The sequence below is a fragment of the Phoca vitulina genome, unplaced genomic scaffold (assembly GCF_004348235.1).
Source record: "Phoca vitulina isolate PV1807 unplaced genomic scaffold, GSC_HSeal_1.0 scaffold48, whole genome shotgun sequence".
NCBI classification, from domain to species: Eukaryota; Metazoa; Chordata; class Mammalia; order Carnivora; family Phocidae; genus Phoca; species Phoca vitulina.
Window position 1 is genome coordinate 3,995,192 of NW_022589751.1, and position 20,408 is coordinate 4,015,599.

General features: G+C 39.9%; 2 protein-coding genes across 3 annotated transcripts in view; both read right to left on the minus strand.

Moving 5' to 3' along the window:
• Positions 1 to 20,408, minus strand: part of PANK1 (pantothenate kinase 1) — a 108,246-nt gene that overhangs the window by 82,838 nt on the left and 5,000 nt on the right. For both annotated transcript variants that reach the window (XM_032432310.1, XM_032432309.1), the window contains exon 2: positions 19,385 to 19,530. The gene's annotated coding sequence lies outside the window, so the exon portion shown is untranslated. The remainder of the gene's footprint in view (positions 1 to 19,384; positions 19,531 to 20,408) is intronic.
• Positions 3,271 to 3,821, minus strand: LOC116649467 (cytochrome c oxidase subunit 8A, mitochondrial-like). The gene has a single exon (XM_032432312.1). It carries the CDS (start codon positions 3,735 to 3,737, stop codon positions 3,528 to 3,530), a length of 210 nt encoding a protein of 69 aa, XP_032288203.1. The 5' UTR covers positions 3,738 to 3,821; the 3' UTR covers positions 3,271 to 3,527.

Sequence of the window (20,408 nt, forward strand, 5' to 3'; positions counted from 1 at the left end):
AGGTCTAAGAGAGAGCTATTTACACCCTAGATAGCATACACTTGTATATTCATTATGACGATTTTCTGGCAAATGAAAGAAAAATGTTTTGTGCTAACAAAATCACTGTATTATGACAGTTTATCATCATATGGAGGTAAAGTGTCTTGGGAAGGGCATTTCCCCCCTAATTCACATAGAAGAACATTATGGGCCAGCAGTATTCCTGCAGGCACTCCAAAGCTACCACCAAGGCACAACCTCTGCTCCTCTACATTAGATCTTGTCACAGGCCATCTCCTGGCAGGAGGGATAACCCCTTTCCTCACCTAACCCTCAGCAACACAATGGAAGCCTTCTGTCAGACTTTTCAAATGTGCTGAGGCATGACGTCCCCAGGTTGGTTGTGGGACCAGCCAATGTATAAAGAGGAATTGCAACAGAAGCAGTTGTCAGACCTCAGAGCTATGAGATAGATAGTTGATTCTCAAAGTTTTCTCCAAAGTTCGCTGAACAGCATAGACCATTATATCAGGTAAGATGCTGTGGGCTGCCAGGTACAAAAAAATCCAGTTCAAACTAGCTTAAACAGCGACGGAGTTTAGCTCAGGCAGTCCAGAGCTCAGAAGGGTTCCAGGCCCAAAGCCATGAAGGTTCCACTCCATTTACTTGATATTCTCTTGGTTTAGTCTTCCTTTGTGTATCAGTTTTGTCTCCAAGACTAGGGCTCTCATTGTTAATAAATGATTTACAGGAGCCAATGGGGACATATGTTTCTTTGTTCATATTCTACAGAAGGAAAAGAAAACCTTTCACCCAATCATACTACAGAAAGCTCTCCCTTCAATCTGATCCACCTTAGTTCACCTACCTGCTCCTCTACCAATAACACTCCTCAAGGGAAAGCTGTACTGTGTGTGACTGAAGTCTGAGTTCCTAAACTATTCAGTGGCAAGGTAGTAGGATTACCGAGAGGGGTTTAGAGTAAGAAAGATACATTTCCATAGCTGAGGATAAGGTCAAATTCCATTGAAACTTCTGAAGGAAGAATGAACACCTGACCCAAATCAGGGCTTTGTTAGGAAAAGGAATGGAGACAATGGAAGCTGGGGAAGTGAATTCCTGCCCCTTGTGAATCTGGGGTGTTGGTCCAACATGACCCTCTACAAACAGAATATTTCTTTGCCATTTCTTCTATTTAAAAAAATGGATTATACCACTGTGGAAAATAGTGTGGAGGCTTCTCAAAAAATTAAAATTAGAACCATCATATGACCCCACAATCCTTGCAAAGGATTTGAAAGCAGCATCTCAAAGAGATATTTGCACATCCGTGTTCACTATTCACAATAACCAAGAGGTAGAAGTAACCCAAATGTCCACCAATGGATGAATGAATAAAAAAAATTTAGTATATATATATATATATATATATATATATATAAAAGGAATATTATTCAGCCTTAAAAATGAAGGAGATCCCTGTCACAAGCTACAACCTAGATGGACCTTGAGGACATTATACTAAGTGAAATAAGCCAGTCACAAAAAGGCAAATATTGTAGAATTCTATTTATAAGAGTTATCTAAAGTCAAATTTATAGAAAAAGAAAGCAGAAGGATACCTGGTGGCTCAGGTGGTTAAGTGCCCGACTCCTGATTTCAGCTCAGGTCATGATCATCCGGGTCGTGAGATTGAGCCTTGCAGAGGGATCCAAGCTCAGTGGGGACTCTGCTTGGATTCTCTCCCTCTGTCCCTCTCCCCACTTGCATGTGCACACACTCATACACACTCTCTCTCTCTAAAATAAATGAATAAATCTTAAAAAAAAAAAAAGAAAGCAGGGGCGCCTGGATGGCTCAGTTGGTTAAGCATCTGTCTTCAGCTCAGATCATAATCTCAGGGTCCTGGGATAGAGCCCTGTGTCGGGCTCCCTGCTCAGCAGGGAGTCTGCTTGTCCCTCTGCCCCTCCCCCCACTTGTGCTGGCTCTCTCAAATAAATAAATAAAATCTTAAAAAAAAAAGTTAGCAAAAAAGAGAATGCAACAGTAGCCCATGACTGCAAAAGAAACAGGCAAGAGTAATGATGGTGGAAGTGTGAAACATATGTAGACAACACCCCAAAAGAAAGAAGTGAAAATGTGAACAGTGGTATTCTTTGGGTGATAGATCTTCAGGAGAGTTTTTCTTTGTACTTTCAGTCTTCTTGAATTTTTTCCATAATTTATATGACATGTTTAAGACGTTTAGTCTGAGATGTTTAGAACTGTGGTAACCACAAAGATTGTGGGTCCAAGGGTCTCACTTATGAAAACCTGAATGTTACAAACCCTATTTCGGCTGTTCAAAGGGCTCATGCCACCTCCCCCATCCTTGCTTTTTTATTTTTAATGTGTTTTTGACAGTTGAGGTCAATATAAAAATTCTACTGTAAATATAAAAATAAAGATAGATCCAAAATTCAGGGGCTGTTTTCTCAGTGATTTAACTCCTTAGCCATTAAAAAATCGATTTCTGAGTAATAAAAAATTACAAGTAAATTAATTTAGAACAAAATATTCTTGGTTGAAACAGGATTAAAGTAAGTCTTCCATCTAGAAAAATGGAATTATTGTTCAAAGGAATATAATTCAAGAATCTCCTGAAAGCATATCCATGTGTACAAAGTCATTTTGTTTACTTCTCCCTTACATAATGCATGTATTACCATTTGCGAATCTGCCTAGGTTTGTTCCATTTAAATGCTCTTTGACAGTGCTGTCACTGTGTTTCTGGCAAGCACAGCTTTACGTAAGCATAAACCATATGGGAATTCCAAGATTAGAATAATTTGGATTCTATCCTCAGGACACACGGTGTTTATCAGTGTAAGATGATGGAATGTCCCTCTGTAGGTGAGATAGGTGTGGGTTTGGATTGCCATCCCATCTCTGTTAAGACTCAAGTCGCAGGATCTCGTCCACTGGCGATCTCCATCAGAGTAGCCAGGGGGCCACTCTCAGCTGGAATCTGCAGCTGTCCCTCTCCCTTGCCCTGGGGCGCCTGCCTTGAAGCAATGGGAGTACATACGTGTTCTATTGAACTGGATGTGAATCCTAGCTCTGCCTCTTACTGCTGTGGGCTTTGGATTGTTCAGTTACCCAATTTTTGCGGCAGGAATATTCACTGAGAATCAATTTTTCATATTCTCCATATCCTGTGCTTACCACTCCCTTGCTAAGAAGACTCTTGGTATTTTCTTGCCTCAGCGTTTTTTTGCACAAGGAAAGCAGACATTTCCACGGAGCAGCTTTTCTTTCTTTTTTCTTTTTTTCAAGGTTTAAATAGACTTTATTGTTACAAGGAGGGCCCTACCGAGTAGGGCCTTATAAACCAATATATGTGGTCCCAGGATGTCACCATGGAGAAATGGAGAGGTCATGACTGCAGAAGAGGTCATTGTAATTGAAGGACATGATCCTGGGAAGACCGGCCAGGGATGCAGCAGACATGATCAGGAGAGGCCAGGGGTGGTCAGGTCACAGGGTGAGGGACAGGACAGCCCCCTTCACTCCCGCTTCTTGTAGCTCTCCAGATGCGATAGGACCCAGCCCGATGGCAGGAGGAAACACAGGAAGCAGGAGGTGAGCCCAACAGCAACATCCATGGTCCTGAGCTCCTCCCGCGGAGGCTTGGAATGGATCTGGGCACGCTGCACTGGGAGCCTCCGGGTGAGACCTGTCAGGCCCCTCAGCAGCTGCGCCGTAGACAAAGACATGACCGCATGGAATGATGACAGTTGCCAGCTACTGCCCAAGGTCGGGAAGTCCACAGCAGCTTTTCTTTTATAGAAGTTCAAATTCTGCTAGATTCTGCCAGGTGTCCTTAGGAGGAGAGGAGAAAGGGAGACTCTTTGAGGGCAATAGGAAGGAAGAGACAAATACCTCCCTGTCACTAAAAGAGGGGTGTTTGGGGGGAAAGCAGATCCAGAGAGATCTGCTTGCGCTCCGTGCAGAGGCCGGAGGAGGAAGCCAGCGCTCAGGGAGGATGGCTGGGCAGTGAGGTATATCTTGAAATACTGAATCCTAGGGGCTGGCACCCCAGCCTCTCAAAGATCCTCGACATCCTACATCACACAGAGCCATGGCATGTCCCAATCCAGAGGAAACTTTTCTGCTACAGAAAACAGGCATCTACCAGATTCTTGTGCACATCGAAGAGGGAGGAGAGGACAGGCCCTCTCCATGCTTTGGTACATGGGCCAAGATCCAGAATCCTGCGAGGAAAGCCCCTGAACGGTTTAGATGCCATTTCCTGACATTGCAGTGGGATCGTGCTAGGAGCTGGTTTGAATTAAATGGAAAAAATAAAATAAATGGGCATTTCTCACACATTTGGTATTGTGTGTATCCTTCTATGTGTGTCTGAGCCTCTATTTCTTCATCAGGTCCTGGAGATCAAAACACTTGTCTCACAGGTCATTGAGGGGATTAAGCAAGGTTAAAATGTGAGGCCCGGGAGAACACTTCACGCATATTTACTAGGTGCTCACTTGCTGCTGATTCTCTGAAATAGTTTTTTTACTTTTTTCTTGCCAAGATGGGACTGCCAGTACAAATGGTAGAAGTTGGTACCAGGACTTCTGGAAGGCCTGGGGCTGGGGAAGGTCGAGAGGCAAGGTTTTTATTTTTTTATTTATTTATTTATTTATTTTTTTTAAAGATTTTATTTATTTATTTGACAGACATAGAGACAGCTAGAGAGGGAACACAAGCAGGGGGAGTGGGAGAGGGAGAAGGAGGCTTCCCGCCGAGCAGGGAGCCCGATGCGGGGCTCGATCCCAGGACCCTGGGATCATGACCTGAGCCGAAGACAGACGCCCAACGACTGAGCCACCCAGGCGCCCCCAGAGGCAAGGTTTTTAATAGTAATAATAATGATGGCTACCATTTATTAAGAACCTATTACAGGTCAGACACCTCTGGACTATAAATCATGTCAATGGTTTTTAAACTGTTCTGCAGAGTTGCAAGATTCCCTGGAAGGTTCAGGAGCTGCAGTGGAGAGCGAAAGGGATTCCAGTGAGTTCATATTCACAGTCACTTTCTCTACTTCAACTAGATCAGTTTTGCTTTTACCTGCTTAATATATTGATCCTCTACAAATGATTTTATCTGAAGTGTAGTACGTCTGTTAAACATGCTTGAGAACTTCCACAACGATGCTGGGTCCAGATGGCAGTAAAAACATGTTCTTTAGACTTCCTCTCCTGGTCTAAACCCTAAAACTAATCTAAAGTATATATGTCAATATATATATATTATATATAAAGTATATACATCAATATATATAATATCTGAAGATGATGCTGACTTACAAGATGAATTACTCTAAATGAACCCAAAAATTCTGGGGGAACTGCTGAAAGACAGAAAGTAGAATTGGGATGACACGGAAGGAGGGAACCACTGACCAACCTTAATGAAGAGGACACCTATAAATTGTGAGAGAGGCTTCAATATTGCTCCAAGCTTGGGGAGAGTGGATATGGGGAGCAGGAGACAGTCCCAATCCAACATTTAGTGTGATCTGAGTAACATTACAGCGGAAGGAACAATCAAGTTCCTCCTTCCACCTGTGCAATGCAGCAAACAGAAAAGACAATTCCTGTGAAAAGGACCACTTGGGCATTACCAGCAGGGTAGTACCCAAGAGGCATGTGTATCCCAAAAGAAAATGGGAGTTCCCAGGCCCAGAGAAATTGCTAATGGTCTACCCAGTCTGGTAGCATGTCCTACCTCTCCCCAAGAACCGTAGGAAGCAGAGAACAATAAACAGGTAAGTACGCAGACATGTAGGCAGGCTAACAGGCAATTGAAAATGCAAACATGACACAACCAAGAATCACCAAACATTTGAAGAAAATCAAAGAGGAATTCCAGAAGGAGAGAATAGAAGGAATGGAGGAGAGGAAACACTACAGAAAAATAGAAGGATGAAATATCTCATTGTCAATGAAAGACATGAAACTCCCAATGAAAGGGCCCATGAATGCTGCTTAGAATGAACAGAAACACAAAAAAACCTCAGATCACACCTAGCCACTTGAGGGTAACATTTTAGAAAGCTAAAGATAGATGATATTTTTTTCTTACTATCCCTAGATAAATTAACAGCTAATATAAAGCATATTATTTGGGAGAGGAAGGAGAATTCTGTCTTTCATTAGACTTTTGTAAAAATGACAGAAAAAGCCTGATACAGGAATAGGGTCCACAAATTTAATTACATAAGCCTAGTTCCTAGAGTCTGGCTCACAATACAGTTTATTGTCTTCTGGTGGCTTCTATATCAATTAATCGTGTGCCTGGCTGAGATTTCCAGGGCAGAACAGTGACTCCAGGCATTTCTCAGTTCACACCTGTTTTGGTGACTAATCCTATAAGATTAGATAATACTGAGGACAGAGAGCCCATCCTTCTCGCTACTCAAGGATGGAGTTGCTGCTGTTTGCCTCCCCGCTGAGACTCTCTCTCCATTTCGGGCCTCTCCCGCACAACTTTAGCTCACCCCCATCCAACAGCCATGCTCAGTGGAGAACGGGAACCAATCGCCAGTCAGGTTATATATGGGTTCACACGATGGCAAGAGCAGCTAGGAGAGAGCTGGGCCACGAGCTAATGGGAAATAAGAGAGGCAGTCGTGATGGAGGAGCTGTGAAGACAGGACGGAAAGGAAGGCTGGTCAGACGGGCTGCAGGATAACATGACCCAGGGCCAGGGAGTAGCAAGTCCTAGAAGTAAAGAGGATAAGCTGAATGAGTAGGAAATCAGATTTGGTGAGATCAAATAGGACAGATATGGGAAAATGCTCCCAATATAGTGTTAATTAAAAATAACATGGCCAAACCGCTTCACGACCGCCCCCCCCCCCGCCCCCTCTATGGATATAGCGTGGTCCTTGAATATGTATGTGTTTTCTTTAAATCTGTTATATACCTGCTGCTGGGAGGTGCGGAGCACAGAGTGGAGCACAGGAATGAATGCACACGGTTCCTACTCTCACAAGGTTCACAGTTTAGGACAATAGATAGCTTTGAAAGGACACAAACATTAAGAGTGATTATCACTGGTTGTAAGATTGGAGGTGAGTTTATTTTCTTTTTATAAAGTATAAGTAATATTTTCCATATATTCTACGTAGTTATTATATGCCTTTTATAATGAAAGCAATAAATCTTATAGACACCACAAATTCATAAAGCAAACTTTACTTGTAAAACAAAATGCCAGTTTTATTTATTCAGTTATGTTCAAGGTTTTACAACAGCAGCTGAGGGTATACACAGAGGATTAAGAATAAATCCTTGCTCACAAGGAAGATTAAATCATTGTTTATGGGGTGTTTATGGCAGAGGGAGCTGAGGAAATGGTTAGCAGGCAGATAAGCAATTATGTTTCTTTGTCGAATAAAATAAAGGCTAACTGGAGGTATATGTATTTTATAAACCACAGTGTAGCTTGTAGCAGACCGGTTTTCTATCCTCCAATTTGGGAAATGCTTCGATCTCTTGGATGAAGATTTACGAGACACTCTGGTCCATATCAGTGGCATATTGCCAAAGGATCTCTTAGGGTGATAAAATTTGAAGAATGCTTATTATTACCCATGCAAGGTCAACTTATTAACTTCAAAAAGACCTTGTCCTACATTTTCCTTTTAAGAGTAGGGGGATGGAATAGTAATAACAGCAATTACTCTGTTTAATGAACATTTACTCCATGCCAGGCATTTTATATTAATTATCTTATTGGGTCTTCACAACAAATCTCTAAGGTAGGAATTACAGCCCACATTCTCTTATCCAAAATCCTGGGACCAGATGTGTTTTGGAAATGGAAATTTTTTGGAATTTAAAAAGAAATTTGGAATATGGTGCATATACTACTAACTTTGTAACATACCAAATGGTTATGGAACACAGTATTTCTACAGAGAAATGTATGAAAATTCGCACAAGTGGAATAAAGTCCATAAATAATGTTATAATTTATTTACATAAATAAATTTATTGGCAAATGAAATTTGTTGGTAAATAAAGTTATTGGTAAATGGAATAGCAGGATAAATATAGACCATAAGTACTTAAGCTTCTTATTTCTTTTGTTGCTTATGATAAATATTTTTTAGTAAAACTTTAAATTTATATTGATGAAAACTAACCTATAATACAGGCAAGAAATATTCATCACTTCTGGTTGTTTGAGAATCTTAAAGAAGGGGTTAGTATTGTCTGTGAAACCAGGCTGGGGCTGGACATCTGAGGATGAGCCACAAATGGGATTCTCAAGCGACAAAGAGGCATTACCACAAGGGGCCTTTCTACAGACTTTCCCCAGTGTCACTGGTCTCCTTAACGTAGGCTTTGGTCTAAGCAGTTTCTCTCTAATTGAATAAACTGCCATGATCTCTTGCTCACTGACAGATGCACATTGTTCAAGGCTAGCAATTAATCGGTCACACATTTTCACCATATGCTCTATGGAGATTTTTTTCGCCGGCGCTCATGTAATCATTATCATTATCCCTACTATCTTCATACTTCTCTGTATTTAACACCATCTCAGCAATTTCCCCATCACTGAAAGAACGCACGATGGGTGCATCATTATCAGTGTTCAGCGTTCCTTCAGTGTCAGCTTCTTCCAACTTACTGGAACTTCCAAGTTGGAAATTCCAACTTCTTCCAACTGACTTTCGGCGGATAAACGTTTGGCAATAATGACTTATTTTGTTTTTTTTTTTAAGATTTTATTTATTCATTTGACAGAGAGAGAGACAAGCAGGGGGAGCAGCAGAGGGAGAGGGAGAAGCAGGCTCCCCGCTGGGCAGGGAGCCCAATGCGGGGCTCGATCCCAGGACTCTGGGATCATGTCCTGAGCCGAAGGCAGATGCTTAACTGACAAAGCCACCCAGGTGTCCCTGCACACAACTTTTAAATACCTTGGATATAGGTTTTTCCCAGTCGCTGCTGATTTCATCTTGTGTGCGCCTGCAGCATTAGCACACCCAATAGTCAACCTTTGCTTGGTTGGCATCCTTGAAATCTGTTGGTGCCCTTTTTCAGCCATTGTTAAGGTTTTCTAGGAAAATAGCACCAGGACAGAGCTATTTTATCAGCATTGTCAATTTGTTCAGGGCTAAGGTTTTAATCAGATATTATCTTAGCAAATTCATCAATGGTTTTATAATCAGTAGGAGCTTTTTCACATATTTTAAGATACGTGATACCATGACACTTCTTAAATTTCTGCAGCCAGCCTTCTGAATATTCACACTTTCAATCCTCAGTTCTTCATGGCATATTCTAGCTTGTTTCATGACCAACAAACCAGTCAGTGGCATATCTTTACTTCTTTGTTGTCGAATCCGTTCAATCAACACATGGTCAAGATCTTTGTTTTTGGCCTTATGCAATGTTTTTCTATTTTTCATCAGTTCTTGGTTATGACTGTCACTACACAATTTCAACAGCTCATCTTTCTGTCTCTTGAAGTCACAGATGGTGGTCGTTTCCACAGCATATTCTTCAGTAAGATGTCTCACAGATACGCTGCCATCAATCTTCTGTAATAACTCCACTTTCTGAGCTATGCATAAAGACTGATGCTCCCTTTTCTTCTTCTCACTATTACCCATAGGCATGTCTTTAACTCTTTTGGGCATTTTCACAGTAAAGTTAATCCCCAAGTCACAAAGTGTCAGCAAACAGCAGAGGGTGTGTGACGAACAGGAGTGCTGAGACATAATTGAAGCTTCATGTTTGTCCACAGTGGGCTTTGCTGCCAGATCGTCCTGGTGCCAGACTTAACAAACATAGTTGCAGGTTTCAGAGAGTTTTTGCTTTATCCTGTTTTGGAATTGCGGAGTAGAGATTATGGACTTGTATTAAAAAATATCCTATTTATGCTGAAAGACTGAGGCTCAATTAGTAACTTGCCCAAGGTAACGCAGCTATTATGTTTCTGCCTCTATTCAGTCTCCTAAAATTTGGTCACTTTACTGAACAAAGACTTTTTATTTTGGTATCATTGTCTGCCAAGATGATTTGAGTTGAAATATTTTTAGCAAAGGAACCTGATATTCTTGGCTGTTTGACTGGCATTATCAGTAGCTGACCCCCATGCTGGATAATGTGAAGATGTCTTGGCAAGAAGTGGTTAGAGATGCTAAATTTAGTCATTGAATATAGATGTTTCTTTTTGTACCAAATTATCTGTTTGGTACTTATCTGCCTAGTTACTTATTGCTCCACAATGAGCAATCAGGAAAACTGAAAGAAAACTACTCATTTCTGATTATGTCCCAAACACTCCCACAAATTTCCCTTAAATATCCACTCATTTGAAAGGTTTTTGGTTTGTTTTTTAAACTGTTCCACAAATTATATATCCCAAGTGGGAATCAGAATTATTGTTAATCAAGTTCAGAATTAAAACATATTTTAGATACTCTACTAATAAATTTCCTTCAACTTAGAATTCATGAGAATTTTGAATGACTTCTGTGCTTTGGGCCCTATTTCATGTGTTATTTTATGAGTTCTTTTTGGAGAGCCAGTTTTTCTTACTCATTCTCATCACCCCCATATTTGTTTAGCTCTTCTTCATCAAACATCTAATATGAACTACTGGTTTTCCCTGCTATCTGAAAGTAGAGCGTTCCTATGAAAACTTTCCTAAGCCAAATGGCATAAAGCATAGATACAATTACCATTAATTCATATGGAAAATTTTTTGAGGGTGCCCAGACCCCAAAAATAACCTCTCCTAGGCTTTTCTGATACCTTAGGATACAGCTAACAAATGCACAAAATAAATCTAGATGAAGCACAAATGCTCATGGACAAGACAGTTCAAAGGTATGGCGGCTGGATCCTGAGGTGCGGAGTGTAGTTCCTGGAGAAGGAACTTGGTGGCACCACTGTCATCGCTGGGGCCCGTGCTGCCCCTGTAACGACTAGCTCTGAAACAAATGCTGAATGCTGTTTTCGCTTTTTCTCAGGACAGCAAAAATCCTCTTTGGATTTCTTTTGTTTAGCAAAAACAGGTGCTAATATAGATCTTTTGTAAAAGGGAAGCGGCAAAATGTGAACTTTCAGGGGCGCCTGGGTGGCTCAGTGGGTTAAGCGTCAGCCTTCAGCTCAGGTCATGATCCCAGAGTCCTGAGATGGAGCCGCCCCCAGCCTCCGCACGGGGCTCCCTGCTCAGCGGGGAGTCTGCGTCTCCGTCTCCCTACGCCCCTCCCCCTGCTCGTGTGTACTTTCTCTCTTTCTCTCAAATAAATAAATAAATGAAATCTTAAAAAAAAAAATGTGAACTTTCAAAAAGTGTGTGTGTCGGGGGTAGGTAGGCGGGGAGTGCCTGTATTGTAGAAGACCCAAGACTGTTGATTCAGTCCCAAGTCCTTTTCCCTTTTCCCATTAGGTGCAAGAACAGTCTTTAGGGCTGAGGGGTTTATAAAATGAGTAAAGCACAGGTCCTGTAATCGCAGAAGAGTTTAAAATCTAGAAGTAAATATGAGATGTGTATAAAATCTAATGAGGATTCTCTCCCTTAGGAGAGGAAGAGATCATATTTGTTAGGTGGGGCAAGAGGGCTCTCATATTACTTTTCAACACTGGTCTCTCCTGTTCGATTGTACTAATAACTACCACTTACTGGGTATCTTCTACGTGCCAGGCTGGCACACAGAAAAGCTGGTATTTAAGAAGCATCAGATTCAGAAAAGTCTGTTGACCTTGCCTAGTGTCACAAACTTCTAACTCTAACGCCCTACCTATTTTTTCCTCTTACTTCAACATACTCTTTCCTTTTTCCTGAGCAAACATTCTGCATTCTCACCTCTCCCTTCACAACAGTCTAACCTACTTTACAGTGCGTTTTTCCAAGGAGTAAAAAATCTCCTGGTTGCCCAACAAAAGAACAATTCAAATTGCTGGTTTTGGGGAAGTCTCCTTGAACAATTAAAGCACATAGAAACCTGCCTGATGCTTGTCTTTCTTATACACATTTCTATTAAGAGCCAGGTGTTGCTTTGGAACCAGAGTATTTTGGCCAGTGTTGGGATACTCTGAATTAAATTAGAATGAGCAGTGGGCTGACTGTCTCTGGCTTTTTTTGGACTACTATCAAAGAATGCGATGCTCTTGAGAGTGAGTTCTCTGATAGCAAAGAAAAGAGCTTACAAAAAAAAAAAAAAAAAAGCCAGGGGCGCCTGGGTGGCTCAGTCATTAAGTGCCTTCGGCTCAGGTCATGATCCCAGGGTCCTGGGATCGAGCCCCACATCGGGCTCCCTGCTCAGTGGGAAGCCTGCTTCTCCCTCTCCCACTCCCGCTGCTTGTGTTCCCTCTCTTGCTGTGTCTCTCTCTGTCAAATAAATAAATAAAATCTTTAAAAAAAAAAAAAAACCTTTTTTAAATGTAAGCAATTCTTTTCAGCTATCTAAAAAATACTCATCTTGGCACTTGTCTTAAGCTGGAAAGAAAAGCACCTCCAAATAGCCTGAACGGTAGTGGTAGCAATGCTGATTATTTCTAAGTGTGTAACTGAAATGTTTTTTAGAAATATCAACTTTTAAAAGAGACATTGGTTAACACTCACAGATAAAATTTTTACAAGATTTCTCACAGATTAGTTATATATCATCCAATAAAGTAGTAGTTAAACCTATTTTATCAAATCAGATCATGGGATATTTATTCTGATTATAGTCAATTCCCACTTTATTTACTCTTCTGAATTATTTAATTTGTATTATCTCCCAATAACAACACATGAATTTGCTAGCTGCTGGACCAATTAGTTATTAGCTATGTGACAGAGACTGGTTATATGCTCATCAACTGGTTTCCTCTTCCTGAGTGTGTAGGAAAACCATATTTCCCATTCTCCCCTGCAGTTAGATTGGGTTCCTTCCAAAGGAATATGAGCAGCAATAATGTACATCACTTCCAGGCCTAGTTAGAAATCCTTCTGGCACCCTTATTCAAGTTCTCTCTTTCCCTTCTGCTAGGTCTGTGTAGGTCAGTACTGCAGATCACCAACTGAAAGGAACCAAGCCAGTATTTTGAAAGCAATTGCCCAGGGTAGTCACTCTACTCACAAGGGGCTATATATGAAATGAATGAGAAACAAACAGTGTGGAGTTGTTTTAATTACTCTAATTAGTATATACCTTTATCTTTTATTAAACCATAAGAAAAGTTTGGTTGTGATGTCTAATGCAATTAATGACTTTATCTCTGATTTTTTAAGCATGCTCTCAATTATGTTAAAAAATTTAATATCAGAATTCAAATTATGCATATGTACATTTCTTAAAGAATATAATACCTACTCTCATAGGTCTTCCTTCATCAATAACTTCTAGTTTTAGCTGGATACTACATTGCATTACTGCAAATTAAGTAATAAAAAATGTATTACTTTGTTTTAATTAACTAATGTAAAATTAATTATATTAGATCTGTATCATTTTAATCTTTTTAAAAAAGATTTATTTATTTATTTTAGAGAGACAGAGAGAAAGAACGAGCATGAGCAGGGGGAGGGGCAGAGGGAGAGAGAGAGAGAAAGAATCCTCAAGCAGACTCCCTGCTGAGCACGGAGCCGGACTTGGGGCTCAATCCCACAACTCTGAGATCATGACCTGAACTGAAATCAAGAGTCAGCCACTCAACCAACTGAGCCACCCAGGCACTCCTGTATCATTTTAATCTTGACTGCTTTGGGAAATACATTGTACAACACAGATTCTATAACTTACTTCTCAGTGTTTTTGATATTATTCCTTAAAACAGACACTAACACATATACTTAAACTAAAAAATAAAATCAGACTTTTTCTGACAGAAAATAAGTCATATACTGTGTCTTAAAAACTGATAAGTCTGACAGGGAGGGCTGGCTTTGTCATTTAGGTTATATGACATTTTTCCATACATTCAATAAATGAAACCTATAAGATTTTGACATAAATATATTTCAAACACACAATGAAAGAAATTTTATAAAAAATACTGCATTTGCACAGATATTGAAAACAATTTTCCAATTTTTACTGAGTATATTGGTTTAAATGAAGTGCCACTGGGTAAAAGAGTAAAAGGTATAATTAATAGTTACTTGCTAATTTTTGATAAAGCCTTTTTGGTATAGTTTAAGAGATCGAGACTCTGATGTCTGTGTAATAAAACTCTTTCTAGTTTATAGCTTTCAACAAAACTAAAAGAGGACCTAATTGAACTGTTAGGTGATAAGTCTTTAAAAATAATTTCAGATAATAAATCACTCGTTTTTCGCATCTAATTTGAAAGATGTTTAAAGAATTGTGTGATGTTGTCATAAAGTCTTTCTATTCCTACACTATTTTTGTGTATAAGGCAAATTTATGCTTACATATATAAAAACGAAAAACAGCACTAGAAGTGATAATCTGTCCCATATTAGATATAATATTCTTCCATGAGCACATGAACTAATGGAAAAATAAATCCCCATCAATCTCAGCAAGAGGTACATCTCTGAAAACTTCTACTTAAATGTTAGTAATTATCAAAAATATTTAATATATTTATAGTTTTAACTACTGGTATAATAATAATAATTGTCATGATAACTACAGAACTGTGCTTTTAACTTAGAGGGAATAAAAAAATAAAATCCATGTAAGGATTTTTGTTTGAGAGACATGATAAGGTGATTAATAAAAGCCTTTTTAACACAGACACTTCATTAGGGTAAAAAATTTATATTAGGGTAAAATTCTGGGGGAATTGGGATGAAAGCAGTTCGGGAAGTAAAAAGAAACAATGCCAATTTTCTGATTGTTAAAGAGGAGCTTGTTCATGTATTTTTTAAAAATGTGTGCCAGCCTCAAAATTGCTAATATGAGATCGTACTATACTAATTATTTATAACTTGGTATTTTTTCTTGTGTATCTATTTTTTAAGAAATTGGTTATGTGCTGTGTATTCCTATTCTGACTTTGCCATTCACTAAGGATGAATGCTTGGGCATGTCACTTAATTTTTCAGAACCTTGTTTTATTCCCCCTTATAAAATGAAAAAGTTGAACCAGATCATTTGTTGGGTCCCTTATATGTCCCTAATATTCTATATCTCTGTGACCAAAGACTCAAAAATATTCCTTTAGATAACTGAAAACAATGCATTTCTTTTCTTTTTCCTTCTTTCTCATTTTCCTTCTTCCCTTCCTCTCCTTCCTTCCTCCCAATCACTAAGGCCCTGTTGGCATACAGCAAAGACTGTATTTTTTGAGGGATTTATTGAAATTGGTCTCATTATTTATCAATTAATCACAGTAATTCAATGGCTTTCTTTAACCAAAAATGGTCATACTATTCATGACATCATTATTTTCCCTAGTAATTGAAATCTGAAAAGCGTAATATTTTCTACAATAAAAAGATCATCTTGGCATGATCCTACTTCCTCCTTCTGAGGAAGCTAGAATCTTAAAATAGGTCATCAGAAATAAAACTCTTTGGAATGGATAAATGTAGCAGGAAGTCTATAATTGTTGTTGAATATGTATGTGAGGTCCACTAGCACTGCCCTGTGCTATTTTCAAAACAGTGCGAGATATGATCTATAAATTGTGCCATTTTGGTTTTAAGTAGTTCCATTTTGGTAATGGAATGTTGTAGTTTTTCTTATTTGCTATGTTGTGAGCAGTGACAAAAGGTCTTGAAATGTTAGTGCTGAGCTTCTCTTTCTTGCCCCACACTTCCACGTGGTTAGGTCTTCCTGTGTCGACTGGTGGAGAACTAAGATTGTTAGATTAAGGATACAAAGAGAAAGAAACAGTTAATATCCCCTTGACTGACTTCCAAAAAAGGGCAGAGTGGAAGAGAGAGCCCATGTGAAGAGATGGCTGCTGGCCAGTGACTGCAGACCACCCCCAACATTTGGATGAGTGTGCCACTCTGCAGAGGAGCCATAAGTGCTGTTGTCATCACTGGTGAGGCCCTTAGAGCACCTGCACTTGGCTTCTTGCACTATCCAGGTGAAGGATGTCCACCTGTGCCCTAAAACTTTGCTAGGCTCCCACTTGACCTGCTCTCTGTGGATTTCACCCGTGTCAACAGGACACACATTTCAAAACAGTATGAGTTCCTTCACCACCAGAGGACCCTGAAGATGGACTAGAAGCAGAAGCCCCAGCTTTGGCACTTGGAAGGGTCTAGACAGTGGGAAACCCATTCCTGGTTAAATGTGTATATATTTTTATTAGGAAATACTAGGGTGTTAAGGCTAATGAGATGGCATATAAGAAAGTACACAGCATTAATTCATTTATACATCCAAATAATAAACTTTTATTGAATACCTAATGAAAACTTACAATAGCTCATATTTTGAACGAGGCCCTGTGCCTGAGTACTAGGGACACAAGAAAAAAAAATTAAAAATAAATGCTATACTATCATAGTCTTCAAGGACATTATAGAATGTTAGAGGTCCATAGAATGCCTGCAAGACTTCATTCACTGAACAAATATTTATTGAGCATCTACTGTTTACCAGGCACTGTTGTGGGTACTAAGGATATAGTGGTAAACAAGATGGATGAGATCCCAGTCTTGTAAGCTTACATTGTGGTGGGGAAGATATAGCATAAACAAATAAATAAGGTGATTTCAGTTGTTGTAAGTGCTATGAAGAAGGTAAAATAGGCCAATGTGATAGAAAGTAACTGGTTGGGGGTGAAGGGAGCAAGTTCAGGTAGGGTGGGCAAGATAGCCTCATTGGGGAAGGTGTTTGAATGAACACTGAATAATAAGGAGTTAGTAATGCCAAGACATTTGGAAAGAACAGATGGAACAGAAAGCACAGGAGCTTTCAGACAAGTACTAGTCTAGTGTGTTCTAGAAAGGTAGCCGATGGTACAATCTCTGCAGGCTCGGGAGTAGGGAGCCTCATTCACTAAGGAGGTGATGGGGTCTTTACGGCTTGACATACAGTAAGTGCTTAATAAAAGAATGATATCTTTCCTCTGATGCAATCCTTTAAAAAATGTTTACTACAAATTTAAGAAGAGCTTATACCCTCCCCTATTCCACACCTCCAGTCCTGCTCCCCAGAGGCAACCACTCTTACAATTTGTTTTTAGTTCTTTTGGCAATTACCATACATATCTTTGAATAACATGCTCCTAATCTTATTTCTTCCCATATCAATTATGGATATCATCTATTTACTTCCTACAATGACAAGCATTTAGCCAGAGTCTTATGGTTATTTTTTCTTCCTCTATTGGTTATCTCTGCACCTATTCATAATAAACTTCTATGTCCTGATCCTTCATCTCTTGGCTGCCACATTGTAAGATTGAGATGTTATAGACCCAGTTCTCCCCATTGCTTCTCTTCCTCCACTTTTCCCTCCACGTCTCTACAACCTCCTATGGCTCAGAGAATATAATTCCCACTCTCTTTAGCATGTCATACAGGGCCCTTTAGGATCTAGGCCCAGCCTACTTTTTTCATTTCCTGTTGTCATCCACATTAGTGACACTCACAGTCACAATGAACTTACATACTCACAGTAGTGCATAGTTTTGGAAACTTTGGCGTGTTCTTGTCTTTGTTCTCATTGCCTCATATGTTTTCATTGCCTGAAACTGCCTCCCTCGGCAGTTCCCTGCAAATCCCATTCATTCATTTTAGCCCACGTGGCATTTTAAGAAATCTTCCCTGGTAGATGACGTTTATGAAATTGAAAAATATTTATCGAGTGCGTGTTTCATGCAAGGCACTGTTTCAGGTGTCATGGCTCTAGTGGCCAAGACACATACTCAGGAGCTTGCATTCTAGGGCCTACGAAGTAGATCCAATAAAAACAACCCCCATTATGAAATCTACTATGTGTCAGGACTGCACTAAATGACTCACATGCACTATTTAAATCTTCACAACTTCAAGAGACTTGAAGAAGTGAAATATTCTTCCTGAGGTCACTTCCTATAAGTGAGCATATATTCAAACTCAAGTCTGTCTGACTTCAGAGCTCTTTTTTTTTTTTTTTTAAGGATTTTATTCATCCATTTGAGAGAGAGAGAGCACAAGCAGGGGGAGTGGCAGGCAGAGGGAGGGGAAGAAGCCGGCTCCCCACTGAGCACGGAGCCCGATGTGGGGTTTGATCCCAGGACCCTTGGATCATGACCTGAGCCTAAGGCAGCCGTTTAACTGACTGAGCCACCCAGGGGCCTGAGAGCTCTTACTCTTAAACTATACTCACACTGCCCCTATTGTTTTTTGTATACTTCTATCATAATGCTAGTCATACTGTTTTGAAATTGTACATGGGGTTCCTCACATAAACCACAGGGCATATAAAATTATTTGTGTTATTTTCTCAATGTTCTCAGATAGTACAGAAGCAGTACCACTCTAGATGCACAGGAGAGAAATTAATGCATTACACATATTGGGTACCTTAAGAAATTATTCTTGAAATCTCAGACTGAGAAGGGCTTACTTTAGACTGAAGGCTTCTTAAGGGTAGAAACATTTGATACGTATTGGATACTTGACAAATTTTTGTTGAATCTGCCATTCAAACTTTTGTAATCAATATATACTCAGTTTAAGGGCTGAAAAACTATGTCAGTCCCACTTCTGGTGGTGGCTTTGCACAGAAGGGAGGCACTCGGTCTTCTTTTAGTAGAATTACAGGGTTGTTGGGTCTAAACTTTGAGAGGCCAGAGAATGCAGTGGTTAACTGTACACCCTCTGGAGCCAGACTACCCAGATTCCAATTCTAATTCCATTGTTTACTATTCACACACATTTAAGAGGTGACTATTAAATATGTGTTAGGCACTTTTATAAGTACTTTACAAATATTACCTGAATTAAACTTCTTAGCACTTCCGTGTTAACCTCTATGGTAACTTTACTACTCTTTACTAGCTCCTTGCCTCAGTTTTCTCTCCTGTTCTTTCCTTGTGGTTATTTTTTCTTCCTCTATTGGTTATCTCTGCACCTATTCATAATAAACTTCTATGTCCTGATCCTTCATCTCTTGGGAATAATAACAACAACAGAACACCTCACAGGGTTACCATTAAGATTAAGTGAGTGTAAAGTGCTTAGAACAGTCTCTGGCACATGGAAGGTTAGCTGTGGCTGGTAGCTATTACCAGCAGAGGCTGTGACGAGGGAAGGAAATCAGCTTGATGTAATTTAACAATTTCTTCATGCTAATGCTCACTTCAAGGGGACAGATGGGATTATTTGGAATGGGGACGAAATTTGAAGCATCTCTGTCAAGTTGGCTCTGTTTCTAAGGGAAAACCCAGTGGCTGGTGCCGAAATGGAAAATATAGGAAAAAAATACCTCTGAAACCTGTCCACTTTTCTGTGTCTGCTCTGCCATCCCCCGAGTCCACATTATCATCTCTTGCTGGGATGGCTGCAGTAGTCTCCTAACTGGTTCAGCAATTCTTCCTTGGCTGCCTCTTTTCTCTGCTCCAGGAGATTAACCTTTTCAAAACACAGAAGCAAATTAGATTGTATTGTGCTCATGCTTAAAATAGTCCACTGGTTTCCCACTGTTCTTAGAATAAGGACCCAAATCAGTGCTTAGTTGACTGAGTTTTGTAGGATCCAGTCTTGGCCCGTTCCTCCAAACTTGCTTCCGGCCATCCCTCCCCACGGTCTTCACCCCAGCCACATCCGCCTTCATTCGTTGTTCAACAAATATTTATTTGATCACCATGGATTTATACAGTCATTGAAGACACATCAGTGACCAGGAGAAACACAGTTCTTGTACTCAAAGAACTTATATTTGTGGAGGTGGGGGAATAATAAAGACAACAAAAACCAGATGAATATAATAACTGCTGATTGTAATAAGTATGAAAGTGGAATTGAGCTTGCAAATAAAAAAAAGGGTCCATTGTGATAAGGTGGCCAGGAAGTCTTCTCTTAGAAGGTACTATTATAGAGAGATCTAAAGGAGGAAGAGCAGTGAGCCACATGATGAATAGGGAGGAGGGAACAACCTATGGAAAGGTCCATATATGCGAGAAAGAACCTGGTGTGGTTGAGGTAACCAGGGCAGACTGCCTCATTGCACAAAGGGACGAGGGAAGTGACGTTGGCCAGTAGGTGATCCTGCAGGGCCTAGTGGGCCATGGTAAAGAATTAGAAAATGCTTTCCTTTTCTTTTTACTTTAGAAAATCTCAAAGTTATTTTTAAAAATTAGAAGTGTGGCACAATGTACATCGCTATACCTTTCACCTAGATCCAGCAGTTATTAACTTTTTGCCACTTTGCTTTTTTGGTCCCATTTTCCTTGTCCTATTTTTTTGTTCCCTCTCACTTGTTTTGTTTTTGTTTCATTTGTTTTCCAAAG